General features: G+C 42.4%; 2 protein-coding genes across 14 annotated transcripts in view; both read right to left on the reverse strand.

Annotated features, from left to right (window-relative positions):
* Positions 1-4,894: 4,894 nt before the first annotated feature.
* ALDH8A1 (aldehyde dehydrogenase 8 family member A1) lies at positions 4,895-15,041 on the reverse strand. Its single transcript, XM_075145857.1, has 7 exons — positions 14,832-15,041; positions 10,818-10,965; positions 10,282-10,437; positions 8,744-8,893; positions 7,855-8,111; positions 6,869-7,030; positions 4,895-5,420 (listed from the first exon to the last, which is right to left on the reverse strand). Exons 1-7 carry the CDS (start codon positions 14,967-14,969, stop codon positions 4,968-4,970), a joined length of 1,464 nt encoding a protein of 487 aa, XP_075001958.1. The 5' UTR covers positions 14,970-15,041; the 3' UTR covers positions 4,895-4,967.
* Positions 15,042-17,463: 2,422 nt separating this feature from the next.
* The window catches only part of HBS1L (HBS1 like translational GTPase), a 59,421-nt gene continuing 57,820 nt past the window's right edge, over positions 17,464-19,064 (reverse strand). For all 13 annotated transcript variants that reach the window (XM_075145866.1, XM_075145863.1, XM_075145870.1 and 10 more), the window contains one exon: positions 17,464-18,116. In XM_075145866.1, coding sequence (XP_075001967.1) covers positions 18,105-18,116 — 12 coding nt within the window. In that variant the 3' untranslated portion in view covers positions 17,464-18,104. The remainder of the gene's footprint in view (positions 18,117-19,064) is intronic.

The following is a 19,064-nucleotide window of genomic DNA, read 5'->3' on the forward strand; positions in this document are numbered from 1 at the left end:
CTGAGGCCCCCCGAGTACAAGCAACACCCTCCAGGTGCAAAAACAAATGCTTGGAAAGGAGGGGAACAGAATTCAGTGAAGAAAATGGCCCAGCCACCAGGATCTCCTGCAGCTAGAATCATAGAATCATAAAATCATTAAGGTTGGAAAAGACCTCTAAGATCATCGAGTCCAACCGTCAACCCAACACCACCATGCCCTCTACACCATGTCCCTAAGGGCCTCATCTACACGTCTTTTAAATACTTCCAGGGATGGTGACTCAACCACTTCCCTGGGCAGCCTGTTCCAAGGCCTGACCACTCTTTCAGTAAAGAAATTTCTCCTAATGTCTAGTCTAAATCTCCCTTGGTGCAACTTGAGGCCATTTCCTTTCGTCCTATCGTTAGTTACTTGGCAGAAGAGACCAACCCCCACCTCGCTACAACCTCCCTTCAGGTAGTTGTAGAGCACGATGAGGTCTCCCCTCAGCCTCCTCTTCTCCAGACTAAACAGTCCCAGTTCCCTCAGCCGCTCCTCGTAAGACTTGTTCTCCCGACCCTTCACCAGCTTCGTTGCCCTTCTCTGGACACGCTCCAGCACCTCCATGTCCTTCTTGTAGTGAGGGGCCCAAAACTGAACACAGGATTCGAGGTGCGGCCTCACCAGTGCCGAGTACAGGGGGTACTGTTCTGGGTCTCCTCTGTTCATTACATTTAGCTTTCTACAGCATACTTAACTACTAACTAGGTGAAGAGTGGGACCCAGGTCTTCCTCGAGCCTAGGAAAATTTCATTCAATTTTCATTTTTCACTCTCTCACCACACAGAAAATCCATAGGCTTAGTAAGAAGCTTGAAGTCAAGTACTTGGACACTTCAGATGGCATCCCTTCTAGAGCTGAGACAGGTGTTGAGAAAACATCCTTCCAGACTGAGCAAAAACTTATACCAAGCCTGACAGGAAAGTCCTCACAGTTCCCTCAGGATCCCACCACCCTTTCCTTCTTTTTTTTCCTCCTTTTTTTTTTGTTGTTGTTGTTGTTGTTGTTGTTGTAAGAGAAAAGTCTTAGAGATAAGGGATCTGACTCTACCTGTGAAGCTGAATCTTAAGGTATAGCTTTCTGAAGTTTGGAAATTCAAAGCTAAGGTTTTAAAACTAGCCTAGCTTACATTCTAGTTCTGCACATTTAGGTTGTTAGGCATGAAACTTTCTTTGACCCAAAAAGTCAAGTCTGTTTTCATCCCTGGGAGTTTTAAAAATACTTCTTGTTTTGCCTAAGTTACAAACACTGGGAACAGGGACGTAGCTTGATTTGAATATAAACATTAGAACTGATGTGCCTCCTCTCCGAAGCAAAGCTGCGTTCAAGCATTATACAATAGCTGGATACAGATATAAACATGCTAAGAAAAAATCTGAAATAGAACAAAAATAACCCTATGCTAATTGAGAGCTGTAAAGTATGGCAAATATATTACTACCTACCCATGTAACCATCTCACACCAATGAGAGAATCTTCTGGTGTTACACAGAACTGTACTCGCTCCATCTGTAAGAATTAACAGATGGAGCAACTCTTCGGGCTTTACGTAACAGTAATTAAACAAATCCTCACAATGGCCACATGATTTCATGCACAAGCCAGGGCAGTGTACAAAAAAAAGCTTTGCTGCCAGGTTGGAAAATTCCAGGTTGCGTATCCCAGAGAGCTCCGCAAGAGCCATCAGCTTTCTGCAGCCTTGGGGTCAGCCTGCCTCTTCGCTGCACACCGGGACCGAGAGCAGAAAATCCAGAAACAAGGCAGCTGCAACGGGCATCTTCATCGTCTGCAGGAAAAAGTTCTTGGACTACTTCGTCTGTAAGATGAGAGACAGTTATCCAGGCACATTGCTATACTAGAAGTCAGTCTGAATAAAGAACATATAGGAAAGATCATAGCATTTGGTATGTAGGAGAATTCAGTGTCCCCACAGACAGCCCCTGGTACAAGCAGGTCACCTCTCTCACGTCACCTGCTTCACAGCCACGAGCACCAGCAGCTCTCTTGTGGGCTAGGACCTGAGGCTGGAGGTGGGCATGTGAAATGCAAGAATTACCCATCGCTACAGGCAGGAAAAGAAACCTCCCCACCAGGTAACACCCACCCAGCCACCCATGTGTATATATACATATGTGAATCTCTACTCATCTGAAAGGGCAAGAAATAGCAGAATGAGCAAGGCACTGCACCTTAACTGGAGAAGGAAGGAGTCCATTACAGATGGAAAATGCAGAGAGGGACAACATTTTGTATCTTCACACAGGCTCTCCCTCCATCCCAAAAGTAAGCATCATCATTAGTACCAACAGACCTCCCTTACCTCTCTAAGGTGCTGGCCACAGGGATGACTGAATGGGGCACCCCAGGAGGTCACCTCTGAGAAACCCTCAGAGCCATGCTGGACATGGAGCCGCCGTCTCCATACCCCTCATCTGGGGGTCCTGCAGAGCTCTGTCCCTTCCCCACCTACTACTCCACCTCTCTATAAAATACCTCGGATATCTTGGGCCAGAAACACATAGATGACACACAGGCCTTTATCTCTTGTACATGAAATATATATAGAAATCTCCCACCACACATCTAACACCAAGCCAAAATCAACACCTGAAAGAAAATTCAGCTCATTAAAACTGAATGGTTCAGGTCCAGGTGGGGGAGGGAATCCATCCAAATCTACTAATTGTGTAATATCCCATCTGCTGTTGCTGAAAATGCCTGCCCCCCAAACTAATGAAGTGTTTCACAGCTTTTGGGTTCTTTTGCTATTCCAAACAGGATTTGTTAAAAAAAAAAAAAAAAGTTGGCAGAATGAAATATGCACTAATAATATAGCTGTTCATTGCCCTCCCAGCAAAATGAATGACTGGGGGAGGGAAAAAAAAACAACGCAGGTGTCTGCTGCCACCACATGGTCAGGAATAGACCTAGGCAGAGTTTTAAAATAAAACAAAGTGTGCTTCTTCAGAGTACATCAATTCACTAAGCCTATCATTTTTATGTATTTCCTTAACTCATCTCCAGTTGGGGGTAACTTGTTGCAAATCCATCAGGTGAGCAGGTTCCCAGCCTGCCTGGTAGCCCTGCCCTGCAACCGGGTTGGATCCAGAGATTTCAACGTTTCACACACTCTTGCCTCAGCTCTGGGATACAAGTTATTTTCAAAAAGTCTTCGGAAAGAGAAGATCAGCTTTTCAGACAACTCAGGACACACGTATCAAACGCTCCTGGAGAGCGACTCACTCTGGAGTGACATCTGGAAGGGGGGAGGTGGGATCCATCCCCCACCCTAGGACCTCTAGAGCAGGCCCTGGCATGAATCAAGCAAGGTCAGGGCAACAGCACCACTATTTATTCCAGTGACTCCTCTCACCAAAAAGCACTTAAAGAAAGAGAAAAGACTGCCTTTCTGCAGCTGTAATTTAAAACACCCTGTTGGCATTTTTATTTTTGCTAAGAAAATTGCAAATCCCAGCATCAGCTTGGCCAAACTCCGGAAAGAAAGAATAAATCCTCTCTGGAAGATAGACTCTTGAAAGGTATACTATGCAAAAAACCTCTCTTAATCAGAAATATCAAAATAAAGGTATGGATTAGTATTCAAGGCCTAGAGACTCCTCTAGACTTTCTACATCAGTTTCACAAGGCATTACAGCCCTGCACATCATAGCTCCACATCCCTAAAAATATTATAAACAGTACAAAAAATAAAATTGCACTTTCTATTAACCCCAAATCTCCCTCTGTATTTTCTTTTTGGTGTGCAGAGGAGCAACAGAGCAATTTGCTACTCCGTTCTTTCATGTCTCATCAGTAATAATTTCTCATAAGTTTTTTTGTATTTTAGAGGTGCCTTTTTTTTCCCAACAGCCACGAAAAAATATCCCAATGACTCATTAGCTCTTCTCAGAATACAGGCATTTATGAAACTCCATGCAGCTTTGTTTACTGTGAAATTCAGGTCAAAACTTGAAAAACAAATCATGAAGGGCTGCTGTAAAAATTCAATAGCGATGTAGCCATCTCAGGGGGTGGGGGGTGAAATGTGTATCCAACCTTATTCCTCTTTTTGTGGAATGTGAACAAGTTTGTGAGATACCTAATTAAAAAAAAGCTCTGTAAATGAATGATGGAAAGTTGCCATGGGTTTTACATTTTGGTGACAAATATTTCCAACAGTTAGTTCTCTTAGGAGTCACTTCCAGTCTTTACTAATGAAGAATGACACTGTCTGTGATGTAGCCAAAATCTTTGTTCAGGGATCTTTGAGGCCTAGAAGTGACAAAAGGTTGTAATTTTAAAACAGTTAGAGAACAAGTCTCAGGATGATTCAGCTGCATACTATAAAACAGGTTATAATTAAAACATTTATTGCCTCTGCGTATCATGAGAATTTCATGACCCCATGGTTCAATACCACTTAATAGATTGAAGGTACCGCCTTAGGCATTTAGTGTGCTGTAGCATTAGTCCTTGACAGATATCAGTGAAGTGCGGTATGGATTGGTACGTGAAACTTACTGCTTATAGTGGAAATGGGCTGATTCCCATTACGATATCAGCCTCACAACGTGCTTGCCACTTTGTCCCTCAAGGTAATTCACCAACCACAGGTACAGTCATATATCATCCTTCCACCAATCTGCCTTAGAGGGAGAGATTTTTGAGACAGGAATATTCAAAAAGCTTTAGGATCCATAAGATAAGCAAGTCATCTGGCTTGGGCTGCGTTGATTGTGGAGTTCGCACTGATCTTCTCATTTAACATGAAAGGCTGAATTCAACATTAGCATTTGGGATGACTATTTTCAGCTGTCATTGATATTACTTGACCAAAGTTCAAGAAAAAAACAACCACAATAGCAGCCTGTGTTCCAGAAAACCATTTACAGTAACGCAAATTACTGTCATTTATTTTACCCTAAAACACCTTTGTCGTCATATGTCAGTGTTTTATTGTGATGGTTTTGACCTCAGTGAAGAACTCGTAGGAATCCTTTGCTCCCTCCCTTCCTATGCCTGAGGCTTTCATCCCACCAAATGGCAAATTCAGATCTCTAACAAGCCAGCAGTTGGTCCACACCAGTCCAGACTGTAGTCTTTGTGCCACCCGATGAACACGTCCCACACTGCTGGACCACACCGTGGCTGCCAAGCCGTATTTCACACTGTTGGCTCTTTCGATCACTTCTTCTTCTGTATCAAATGCTACCACACACGTCACAGGACCAAAGATCTCTTCTTGCATGCAACAAGATTCATCCTTGACTTCAGCAATAACTGTGGGCAACATGAAATAGCCTTTCTGGTTGCCAGCTGGGAGAGCCAAGGAATCCACTCCCTCTCCGCAGAGGACTCTGGCTCCTTCAGCTTGGGCTTTCTTCACATAGCTCCTTACCTGGGGAAGCAGCAGGAAAACATCACTGCTAAAGGACACCAAATCCTGAGGGTCCACCTCTCCACTCTGGGCACATCAACAGGAGCCCCTGAATATCTCCAACTGGATCACGCTGCCTTTACCTCCCTCCTAACAACAGAGGTCATTCCCTAGCTTTTGTCATGATGTTTCTGTAAAAGTAAGGCTGGCTAGTTCTTGCTGTAAAACAATCTTTCTCTCTCTCCAAACACTTACTAGCCTAGCAGGCCACACCGCTGGCCCTTCTCACTAAGTATTCTCAAAAGGGTAGGGGCCCTGGTGAAAACACAAGTGGTCCCAGAGCCTCCCTCCCTTCTTCCAGGAGCTTGGGCAGTTTGCCACGTATTCCACGCCATGGTTCACTCATTTACTTGAAAGGATCAGTAATATTTTCCTACCTCACAGGCAAGCTTGTTAAATGTTTACATGCCACTAGGGTGATGAAGCCATGAATGCTATAAAAAATCTCATCAATAAATAATTAAAGCTGTTTCCATGGCTGCTGCTACCCTGTGCTACCTTGAACACATAGGAGATGCTATTGATCTAATTCTGCTGTTCTGAAATCATTGCCTGGTTTCTCTCCCTATAGAAACACCACAGAGATACCACCGGGCTTCTTTCTCTTTTTCTTCTTTTAACCACCTTAGTAGGTTAGACTCGGAAGTCCTCTGTGGTGCCACAGACCGAGGACCTCGGGAAGTGGGTGTTTCTGCCACTCTGCTTCTGAACAGGCCTGGAGAACCTGCCGAGGCCTCAGGAAGCATGACAAAGGTTTGGCTTTCTCTCTCACTCTGTGGTTTTCAGTCTGCTTCTTGCTTGTGCTGATTGTGTCAGATAGTTTTGGATGTGAGCATCTGCTCTCCTGAACTCTGTCTGACACTGTAAAAATTCATTTCATGTAAGCCACTAAAGCAGACTTATGTTTAACTCTGCACCATCTCAGCTTCCCTCTACACATATGCAATTCCAAATTACTTGCAAGCAGTCCTAGGAAACTGTGTATTGTACTCCCCAGAGTTTGCCAAAGAGTCATCTAAAAAATAAAACTTTTACCTTTTTAACTACCTTATTAGACAAATAAGTGATCTCAGCAAATGCAATATTAAAATCCATGAAAATGTTGCTGAACTCTAAGATTGGTTAGTGTAAATTCAGGATTTGGATTTACGCATTTTGAGTTATTTCACCTCAAATGGGAAAAAATTATTGTTTGTCGTTTTAAATTGTTTTCCCCAGAGAGTTGATTTTTCTGGAGTGATCCCAGGCCACAGGCAACAGAAACCTTATCAAAAAGATAATGGCTTTGAATCATTATCGCTCAGAGCTAATCTTGGAGAGGACATGGTCCTTTCCATACACCTCTGAAATCACCTTTCATAGCCCTCTAAAAGATGAGATGAGATCATGTAAACTCCATGTGACATCACCTTTTCTAGATGCTCTTTACTTATTAGTGCTCCCACATCGACTGTAGGATCTGAGGGGTTCCCAACCTTCCACTTCTTTGCCTCTGCCACAAACCTCTTCAAAAACTCACTGTATATGCCCCTCTGAACAAAGATCCTGGAGGTGCAGAGACAGATCTCACCCTACCAAAAAGAAACAAGCAAGAAAAACAACAATATTAGTTCATATTACATTGTACTGTTGACGAGTATTAAGAGTCACATCCCAGAATGAGACTTGTGTCCCTGCATCCTCAGGAGTGCAAACTACGTTCACCAACACTGCAAAGTAGGGTTTTTCCGAGATTAAAAAGGAAAAGAGAAGAAAAAGACAAAACAGCAATAACAGGATTGTACAGTCACTTACTAATGCAAATACATTTGATTTTTCATTGATTACATGTTGTCTTCTCCAACATTTTTCATAGGAAATGTGATTTCCAATTCTGAATGATCTCTGTCTTCGTTTCCTGATAATCCCTTTCTGATACCAAGCTATTTTTCTGAACATTTGCCCTGATACAGTTTCATGGCTTTAGTGACCTCTCCTGAGGGTGGTGATGAGGGAGGAGGAACATCGATAGCATTTTGGGAGCAGTCTCCTAATTTAATTCCAGCAAAGCAGTCAGCTTCCCACTTACGTGCAGGGTGGGATTTAAAACAGCTGCTTTCTGGGAGGATAAGCAATATATCTATTTTGAGAGGGATAATGACACCTTCTTATTTTCTGATGGAGAGTACTAGGAAGACTCCTTTATTATTTTGTTTCCCTGCTTGTGGAATAATGAAAATGTTTTCATATTTTTCTATTTACAGTTTGCCAGCAACACAGAACCTTGAAACAGACCTTGACAATTTAGGATTTGGATCCAAAGGCACGTGCAGGTGCGCACGCACACACACACTCTCAGACACACGCATACCTCCTGCTGCAAACAGGGTTTATATGCTACAGAGGTGGGAGGCACCTGGTTGGCAAAGCTGGACCTCAGGGTGGTGGGGATGCATTGGGTCAAGTCGGCATCGTCAAAGACGATCGCGGGGTTTTTGCCTCCCAGTTCCAGCGAAAGCCGTTTGCAGTGCGGAGCACTTTTCTCTGTGATCCGCTGGGCCGTCAGCGTGCTTCCCGTGAAGGAGATCAGAGGCACGTCGGGATGGCAGACGAGGGCTTCTCCTGCCTTGGCGCCCATTCCAAACACCACGTTCACCACCCCGTGGGGTACTCCTGATGGGAAGAAAGGCACACAGTCATCATACCCTTTCCCTTGCTCTGCAGGTTTCACTTCACTGTGTTTTGTCCCTGAAGTTAGAAAATTACCAGTAGCTCTAGAGTGACAAAGACTGACCCTTAACTTGCGTAGTGGCTGAAATGCGTGATGTTCAATAACTCTGGGGGTCATGGGTTAAAAGATAAAACCAATTCCACTGATCAGTCAAGCTTGCCTGACATCCATCATCAGAGATTCAGTTTTCAGTCATTCAGGGAAGAAGTAGTTGTCCTCCCAGTTTTTCTTGATAGTCACCAAATCAGCCACCAAGAACTGATTCTCACTCTCACGTCCTGACGGTTCCTCTGCTGGCACCACAGACTTAGGGCACCCTTAAGTGGAGTGCAGGAGGGGGAAAGGAGGCACAGGAAGACTTTTCATGAGAAGACAGTGGAAAAAAACGGGCTGGGGTGGGGAGATGGGATAGCATGAGGGCAGGGAGAGCTTTTTGTTCTCCAGTGCAATATTGAGCTACGGCAAACAGTCTTTCCCAAATTCTTTGAGCACTTTCTGATTTCTGCAACAAAAAAATGGCGCACAGGCAAGGATTCCCACCCATTCCTGCTCCCTAGTATGCTACGGGATTTACCTGCTTTCTCCAAGAGTTTGCACATCATCCAAGCCGTGACAGATGTCATCTCACTTGGCTTGGCAACCACAGTATTTCCACATGCAATGGCAGGAGCTATTTTCCAGGTCAACAAATAAAGTGGCAAATTCCAGGGACTGATTAAACCAGCTACAAAGCAAAACCACAGAAGACAGGAGTTCAGCCTGCTGGGAGAAAACTCGATTCTCTAACCTCAAGCAGATTTATAAAGGGAATTTGGCTATGGCTTTTATTTCCAGACAATTGTACAACAAATTTGCAGCTAGAAACGTTTCTCAGAGGCAGATAATTTTAAAAGATTTGTGCAAATGATCCTAAAGGTGATCAGCCGAACTCTCTGAATAAGTTTTGTTGCTTCTTCAGGGCAGAATCTTATATTCACAGCAGCTTTTCAGTGTTTTCTAGAAACATTAATGCAAGGTTAGCCATAAAAACTATGTTCATCAACTCGTCTGTGGTAACATTCTGGGTTAGCCAACAGCATGTTAAGGTAATGTGCATTAGCTCAGATCACTCTTGCTTTCTCTTGCTCTTTAGAGCTTTTTTTTTTCCCCAATTTTAATACAAAAAAGAGCATGCATAACATACAGTGCGTAATTTCCTGATAAATTTTAGCCTAACTTATGAGTGCCAAAGTTTATCAGTGTACAAACTGCCGTTTTCCTAAATTACTGAATGACCAGAATTTTTTCAGTAATTGCCTTTGGGAATACTTTCACTTTACATATTTATAGAAAATAGTGAAAAACAATCTGTAATTGTTAGGCACGATTGCTCACAAAAGCCATAGGATTTCTCATTGTTTGATGGAGCAGATGCAGTGAGTGACTTCTCCTTACCAGAGTAATTTTACCAGAAGTAACTCATGTTCTCCACTGCTCACAAAAACTTTTAAATAATAGGTCCTCTAGGTTAGCCAATCTTATTTTTTAAATAATTCAAGTATGAATGTGGAACATTCTTATATATTTAGCTAAAACACCTAATAACGGAATCATTACGACTCCATTACTCCTCAGCTCAGCACAGCCACTTCATTTCTGAAGCATTAGCAGCATCTAGTGGCTGAGTCCAGCGATTCCCCAGCTAAAAGCGGTTTAGCCACCCGTGTGCATTCCAGTCACAGGCTGAAATGTCACCTTGCAAGCTACTCCTGCTCCCCCAAAGGCGAGGAGGAGCCAGCTCTCCCCGCAGGAGCAGCAGCTCAATGCTTCTGAATGCCTCACTGACCCACAGCAGCAATACTGAGTTACCCACACAGATACACACGTACAAGGGAGATTTTGAGGGTGAGAGCTACCAGGTTAAACCAGATGCTTTTTGAAGCATGTAAGCATGCTTTTTACCGTAAGTAGCATAACTCATTTTACATAAAGTTGCTCATGCTATAGCAGACTAGTCGTGTTTAGCACGTGATCCAAAGACAATAAATGCTTTTGAAAAACCCTCTTTCTTTGTTGAGCCATTGCTGAGGCAGACACTCTGCCAAGCTTTTCAGCGTTTCAGGAGCACCATACCAACTCCCACAGGTGCCCTGGAGGTGTAATGCACGCAGCCCATGGTTGCCATCTCGGTGCACTCTGTTGTCTGATGAAGGATGGAAGAGGCAAAGAATCGGAAGTTGTACACGGCCCGAGGGATGTCCACCGTTCTAGCAAACGTAATAGTTTTTCCTGAAACAAAAGCAAGCATTCTGCTGTATTATCACGGGCAGAAACAGTGCTTTAAACTCTGCTCTGAAAGCTGATTTGCATGTTTTTCGAAAAATGACTTTTGTCCTGCGCCCAAGTAACCCCCGGCACAGTGCAACCATAGTCAATGACAACAGCTCCCCTCTAGTATTGCATTCCAAATATCTAACAACTGAAGTCAAAGTCAGCAATTCTGAAAAGCAAGAATGCCCCAGGAATCCAAAATCAGCGACTTCCACAAAGTTCATGCACATCAACTCCCATTTGCACCAACAGTTCCTACCAAAAAATTTGGACCATATCCTCCATTTCAATATTCAGCAAGACACACTATATTTGAGATCAACAGTTCTAATTTTTACCTTGATCCTTTGACTCTGCTTGTGCAAATACTTCCAGGTCATGTTCAATCAGATCTGCCAATTTGTTCAGGATCTGAGATCTTTCCAATGGACTTTTTGAGGACCAAACTGGGAAGGCATCTTTGGCAGCTTTGACAGCAGCTTCCACCTAAAAAAGCAAAAGAGGCATGGTGAATGTTAATGAAAGGCCTTAGAAAGAATATCAAACAATCAGCAGATGAATTCATATTTGAGAGGCTAATAATCCAGATCACATTGTTGGGAAGACTGCACCTCTCCCAGAGCAAATGCAGCCCCAGTCTAAACCTCCATAGCCCTTGCAACATGGGACTTCAGCCACACTGGGAATGATGAAAGTACGGGGTTGGGGAAAGAACGGACTGTATGCCCTGCTAGCCTTTGATTTCCTCTTGCCTTTCCTCCAGCTGGTTCAAGCAAGGACTAAGAATATATTTACAGAATAGGCACTCAGAGAAAATTTTTAATATCACCTGATCACAGCTAGAAACTCATTAACACCTCCACAGGAAAAAAAAAAATTAGCTCCTTTCTAAACTCCTGGGGTTTAGTCAGTTCTCTCATCAGATACCTAATGAAGTCTACAGATATGAAAGATCATTATATGGACTTATATAAATGCATACCAGTCTTGTCAGTATTTTGCCCGAGATGTACATAACTGCTGCATGGTCCTTCAGCCTGACCTTTCTGAATAGTGGCAGATTACCAGCACTTTTCTGAAGCAGACTAGGCTTCAAAGGATTAAAGTTCACCAGAAAGCTTTCTCTCCCATCAATCATTTCCTCTGGGCTCTTAAATGGAAGTTACCTGCACCTATTGATTTATAAGCAGTTCCTTCTTGATGTTTACCAGTCTCTCAGATTACTAAAGATGGTTACCAACATCCTTCCATATTTTAATTAACTGCCCTATTTCCCAATTTTTGCTTCCTATGTATCACTTCTTTATTGTTTCCAATGTCTAACATACGCATCAAGGTGGGCTTTTAGCCAAAGCGGCTTCCCATAATTCTTGCTCATGAATTTCTTCAGCTTTTGGAAATCGGCCAAAATCAATAACTAGGAGGATGCTGATGTAATATTAATCAGATCCTTCTGACCTCTCCTAATGCTGCCATATCGCTGGTTCCCGTGCAGTCACTGAAGGCTCCTTTCCACCAATTCCACAAAACTGAGTGCCAAATTTGTTCCTTCAGATCATGATGGGTGTTATAAAAGGCATCGCAAAATAATTTATAGACACTTCAGTGATGTTTTACTAATGAGGGCACAAAAGTTCAAGCAGGTAAAAAACCTTCCCCCTCACGCACACCAGAATTTATGGTCTCCCTAAAAATAAGGACCAGAGTTTGAGGGCCAGAACGATATCGGTACGGAGGCCAAGGTGGGAAATAAACCAACTGGCACAAGGTCACACAGCTCACTAGCCAAGCTCAGAAACCCAGACTCTACTCTTTCGACTGTAGTTCGACAACCAAGTGCTGAGGTGCCGACGGCGGCGGGCTGTCAGCCACCGAACAGCTGGAGCAGGGCCAAGGCAGGCCTGGGGAAGGGGAACCGCCGCTTCTTGAGCGAGCCAGGTGTGGATGGCACGCTACCCTGAAAAGGTTCACCCCCTCTGAAACCATACCACCTTTACTAATTAACTTGTTCTTCCACCCTTCCGTCATTAGGGGCCATTGCGGTGCTGCTTCTCATCTGTCCTCTCCTCTGTGGCCTTTCCCACCAGGTGCTGGGTGCTTCAAGAGAGGGCTGATGTGAAGTCAAGGCTATCTGCATTTTTAACCCTCCAGTGGGTTTAGAGAAGGAAGAAAATGTTGCATTTTCACAGACAGCAGAAGAGAAAATTATCAAAGGAAGGAATGAAGTGGCAGTAGATTGATCAAGAAAAAAGCAAGAGGAAAAAGAGAGAGATTTGAACGGAAGGAGTAAGAGAGCGTACAAAGGCTAAACAGTTACTTAGTTTGACTAGCAAAAAGCAGCAAAGAAAGTCGAGCCACAAAGAAAACACGCGTAAGAATTCAACTATGAACTCGTGTGTCTGAAACACTTCCTTCTGCTTTCCTCTTCTGCACAAGACAGACACAGAGAAAGAACACACAATCCAGGCCTATCGTAAAAGGCTGATACCGAAACACCCCAAACTGCCCTAGGACATGGTATTTGCTTTCCCAGGGGATGATGCACAGGAGCAAGGTTCTTAGAAGAGAGATTATTTTTAAGGAGATATTTGCCAGGACTAATTAGGCCTCACCAGCCCGTCTTTTGGAGATACAGGGTACCTGTTCAGCTTGCTTTGGTGCTGCTATTTGGAATTTAAGACATCTAGCTAGGGGACAAATTAACCCCTGAAAAAAAACATTCAGTGTTTTTGGCAGAAACTGGCTGAAACGGCCATTGCAGCTGACCTGGTGTTAAATTCCAGGGTCAGCAACAGATTCGCTGTCTGCCTCCGTTCTGCCTTCTAACCTTCCACTAAAATTAACCAAGAAAAAAATCCAAGACATCGAGCCTTGCTAGAAACCAGCATCCCGAGTTTTTTGTGGAACCTGGGTCTAGGTGCGTGTTTTGGTATCTCTAGATACCCTCTAAGTAGCATGTGATCGCATTTTCCCCTGCAGCATATTCCATCAGTCACCAGCTTTGCAGAGCCTGACCTTCTTGTATAGTTGTCTAAAGGCAGGGGTAAAGCACTCGCCGACTTTACAGGTGTTTAAACTGGGTCCCACTCCTACACACAAGCACTAACTCAGAAAGCTGAAAGAGAAAAGCCGTGGCTCTTTAGTATATTTGAACTATATCTCCAGAATGGCCGGCAGCCTACTTTTGTTAAGCTGTTCTGGCATTCTCACATCCCTCTGGTGTTAATGATTTTGCAAATGAATGAACAGGAAGATTTGCACCTGCACATCAAAGAGAAATCTTTTCAGGCATAATTAGGGTTGGAATGAACTTACACAGACGTATTCTAGCAAACCCAACCTGTTACTCTTTAACCCTTGGTCATCAGCATCTAGCAAATATTTACCCAATTGAAATTACAGTGCAAAGGTTTCTGCTGAGAGAAGCAAAGAGAACAGGACCAAAATGCAAGTGAACAGCTACACACAGTAGCAGTTTGTTTTAAAAAATGTTTTGAAAATACTGTACACTACTTGTCAATATTTTCCAGCTCTTGGAGCTATCCAAGCTTTTCCAGTCGTTTCTCTCTTCAGTAAACCTGAAACACTATGTTGGACTCACACTTGTAGATCCCTTACAAAGTAGCATCAATGACACTGCAGCTCCCCAGATGAATGTCACATTGCCCATCCACACCTGAACACATGCAAGGTACCAGGAAACATTCATCCCACCAGAGAGCACAGGACTAGGAAACATTACATTGATGCAGAGGACGGCTACGTTATAAGGAAACGTACACTCATCGCAGCCACTTCATCACCTCCGCTTAATATCCAACTGCTAATACCAAAACCAGAGAGGTCTGGAAGCTTTCTACCATCTTCAGGGAAGAGTCAGCAAGCCAAAAATCCTTTTAAATGACAACTGCAAATCATCAAGACACTAAGGGAGAACACATTTAGTTGTATATGGTGCCTCTAAGTTTATTTACAGAAGAGCTCAATAAACCCTCTTCTCTCTTACAGATTGTTTATACTCACAGTCAGTCTGAGTGTTATTGTTAACTTATGTACAAGACATCTCCCACGGGAGCTGAAGGAGCTCCACTGAACTTACTGAAGCTTTGTTGATTTACACCAGCCTAGGATCCAGCCTGTAACTTTCTAACAGCAAAACGTAAAAAAATAACAGTGTTCGCTGCCACAGCAATAGATTACACAGCGCTGCAATACAATCAAGAACTTACTCATTTAAGCATTAAAGTCTTCAGCGTTTTTCTGTTCTCCCACCTTCAGCCTCTCCCACTCAAAATATTAATGTCATGTGCATTTAACGTTTTCACTTCTTTGTACATTTGGATAGTACTCACCTCTTCTTTGCCACTGTCTGGCACCCTGCAATAGACATCTCCGGTGGACGGATTATAGGAGTCTATGTAGGCGGAACAAGGAACAAATTTGCCACCTATAAAGTTTTCCAGCACTAAGAGAGCCTTTGAGTGAGCCATCGTTAGCCGCTTGCTTCATCTGTGATTTTTTCTACGAGGCATCAATTTAGATTAGTAGGTCTGTATGTATTTGCACAGCGAGTCTGAACTCCTCCCCCTCTCTCTCTCCGTCTTCCCTGCACCACTCACTCATGAGTGGGAATGAACCCTGGCAACAACAGCAGAAAAGAGGAAAGGGGGAAAAAAGTACTATTTCTGCGACACTATGTTCTTTTCTAGGAGTTGAAGCAGGGAGGCAGGATCAGCTTAGTTGTTAGAAAACAGCTCCTCTCTGTCTATAGGATATAAAGTAGGAGAGAAAAAAAGAAGGGGAGAAAAAGAATGGTTGGATAGGGAAATTTCTCCCTATACCAGTTCTTCAAGTTACAATCTGAAGACATTTTGCAACAACTAAACAAAATAATTCAAGACACAAACACCTAGCCAGGGACCTGCTCCTTACTGTCAGTAGACACAGAGAAAAGACACTTGGACTAGCATGTCCGCAGCTCACGTTCAATGGCTTTGTCGTCATCAGTACTTTTCCTTGTAACCCCGAAAACCATGCTTCTGCTAAAACAAAAGATCTTAAACATAAGAAACTCTCATTCTTCCACCAAAATCCCCAAACATCAAACAATACGAGCAGCTGAGTGTGCCTTCAATTCAAAACAGTTGAGAAGCACAATCCTACCTGGTACACTCTGTTGTATGTTGTCCATACATACTGTCCAGAAATCCAGTTTTTAAAAAAGAAGCAAGACACCAGCTTTCATGCTTTCCCTTCCACAGATATTCCAGTGGAAGTCACTTACTATAGAGAAGCCTGTTACATATAATTAGGTTTTTCTTTAACTTCCCAAGAACCCGAACTGCCTGGTAAGAGCTGTGTAAAAGACATTTTTCTCCAAGAGAGAATGCTTAGATTATCAAATTGCTCTAAGATTGCATGCCGCCTCCTTGTACTCCAGATATATTCAAAACACTACATCCATACTGGAGAGCAGTATGTTGTCAGCAGGAGATTGTGAGTATCTCAATCAGCCGTTTAGAATGTTTTTGCACCCCAGACCACTGCCAAGCCATCAAATTTCTTGTGGATCAACATGCAAACATATTTTGTTCGAATAAAGGTGGTATGTTTTTGTTGCACAACAGATCATTTATGCATCAACCAACTGGTGCCTCTGAGCAGTGTTCAAATCAGTGCTGAAAGGTAGTGCAGTCATGTTGAAACTGGATTAGGTAATACCTCTGGCTCTCCCAAGCTACAAACTGGGAAAGCATGCAGTAGCTTCTCTGTCGTCACAGAATACTGTGTCTCAAAATTTAATGCAACCATGTCTGAGAAGGGTTATCAGAGGTTCATCCCGTATCACACTTCCTTGTCCACAAACAGCAAGGAATTTACGGAAGTCTTAAAACTGAAGACGCATTCTTCTGCCCGTAGCACTTCAGCTGTCCTCTGACTTAACAGCAACCTAAACATTTTCAGGGTTTGAAGGCAAGTTCAAGTGGAACAGGTTCAATGTAGGAGCTTGGCAGTACGAATCTCTGGAATCCAACAAGTGCATTGAAACCTTGAGGGCTGGCATGCTGAAATTGGTAAGTATTTAAACGCAATTTCTGGACTATAAAAAGACATGACAAATAGCGATAATTCATAAGCTTCAGTTTTGGCAATAACAGTTTTCATAAGATTCATAAGATTTTGCAAAAGTCATTTCCACGTAAAGCATTGCTGATACTTCTACAAATGTGAATGCGGTCAATGAGACAATTTATCTATGTGGCCAAGTGCAGGTATCTGCACTTGGGGGCTAAAGCATGTAATTGCAAAAAAACTTACCTACCAAAAAAAGCTTGTGGGAACAGTAGGTATGGACCGTATATGATTTTGAACTAAGTAACAACCATGGGCTTTTTGTGTTCTTCACTACACAGGGCACAGCTTTACTTCGGTTAACCCCAGTGACTGATGCTCTGGAGTGAGTACTCTAGTTCCTTCCCCACACTACTATGGTCGAAGTAGACCACATGTCTCCACCCCACACTCGCGTACAGGTCCTGAAATACCTGAGGTCCTCTCACACTTCCTATTGAAAAAAATCTTCCAAGTTGTAGTAAAGTGTGTCTGTCCCGAGCTCATGCTGGAGCTGGCAGAAGGACCCTCTTTTCAGTTGGGAGGTTTTGCCTGCCCTATTACTGAAAAGCGGGAGGGAGTTACAGGCTTGAGTAAGCAAAACAATCTGGCTTTAGCATACATCCCGAGATTAAACTGCCACCGCTTTTGTTCAAACGAGCACTAAGTCTCGATGAAAGAGAGGTGTATGCGCAGTAGCTGCACTGAGTAACGTGAGAAAAACTGAAATTATTTCCACAGAAAGACAAGTCGCATGCCAGTTTCCCATTTTAACTCATCAGTTTACTCTGAAACTTCTGAGTTATGGAAAGAAAAGAATGATTTAACACAATTTAGAAGTGTTTAAATAACAAAAGAGAAAAGAGACAAAAATTATGCTCAGACAAAGTTATTTTATTATTCTTACAATTTAAAAAATAAAATTAGCCAATGTTGGCACAGCTTCCACTACACGGCAAAAGAAAACTTTTTTTAAATAAATTTTGGAACAGGGAAAACAATCCCGGGATAATACTACATGCCATTCTCTTGAAACCAAAGTAAATAGTTCCTTTTTTCCCTGAATATGCATTCAACTCAAACCTAAAAATATATTAGACCAATAAAGTTACTTTACTGAATTAATGTGCAGCAAAAAAGCAAATCAAAGAAAATATGTAAACAATTTATGTCTGGAAGTAAGGAGTTTGTTTCATGATGATTCAACATCTTTTTCTCTAATTCAACTTTCTAAGATTTTTCCATCAAGCTCTCTAAGGGCTAAATTCCACATGGAGAAACACATGAGATTCTTGCGATCGAGAAGTGCAACATTAGCAGTTCCTTGTCAGTTGGCATCTTGTTCTGCAGTGGGAGAGACTCATGAAGGGCTCCCCAGACGTCTCACACGATTCAACTTTTGTCATCATCATCATCTCCCCAATTAATTGCACTTGTTCCTTCAACTGAAGTAACTGGATTCTTAAACAGAAGTTTGGATATCTGGTTGGACGGTGGAAGTTCTGACACCACTGTCATTCTTTAATCTAAAAATATAAGCAAATGGAAAAAACCCTATGGTGAAAAATGAAGTACTAAATGTAAAATGATCACAGCTTTTTTCAACGTGACATAATTAGCTGTGGAAAAAATAATTCGTTTTGCTCTGAAATCCTCTGGAACAAGATCACAAGTATTAAAATAGTAATTCCCAAATAACAATCAAAGAGTTATTTAGTCCTCAATTCTACAAACATTGGGCATCATAGATCTAAATAGAACCCCATTCACTTCAAGTTAAATTTAATGAAAAATGGGTGCAAGATTAAAACCTTAATTCTGGATCCTATTTAACACCAGACAGACTGTTAAGAGTATTAAAGCTCCATAAGGTCCAGAGCCTCTGACAGACCTAGCACATCATTCCTACGCACACAGGGAGAAGCCAGAAATTCTCATGCTCTAGTTCCAAGTTTTGACATTAAATGACTCAACTTTAAGTCTCAGTACCAGAACTTGGTTAATGTGACTAAATTGCTCTCCCTCAGGCCTAGAATTAGAACTTAAATTCTTATCCAAACATCACAGCAAGATTTTTTTTAAAGTGACAGATAGAGGGACATTCGTATTTTTTGCTCCTAATAAAAGGCAAAACATTTATATTTAGCCCCACAGCCTTTGCTTCCTCTCACTTACACAGGATCAGAGAATGTCTATAGGCATCGGTAAGCATCAAATGTACAATTATCTTTAATGCTAACTGAAAAAGATTTGGGACCCAAACTAGCCGCAGTAAAAATGGCCAACGCTTCTTATTTACAAACTACTTCCGGTATATTTATACAGGCAATTAGATTTCAGAAAGACTGATGTATGTTAAAATAGTGAAGGGGTTTTTTTTAACTCAAGAGAGGGGGAAAAATGCACAACATTCAAAAATTCTAAATAGAGTAATTTTTCCTCCTAATAAATTGAACAGAACCATGACAAGTTTT

This window comes from Calonectris borealis, chromosome 3 (assembly GCF_964195595.1).
Source record: "Calonectris borealis chromosome 3, bCalBor7.hap1.2, whole genome shotgun sequence".
Lineage (NCBI taxonomy): Eukaryota > Metazoa > Chordata > Aves > Procellariiformes > Procellariidae > Calonectris > Calonectris borealis.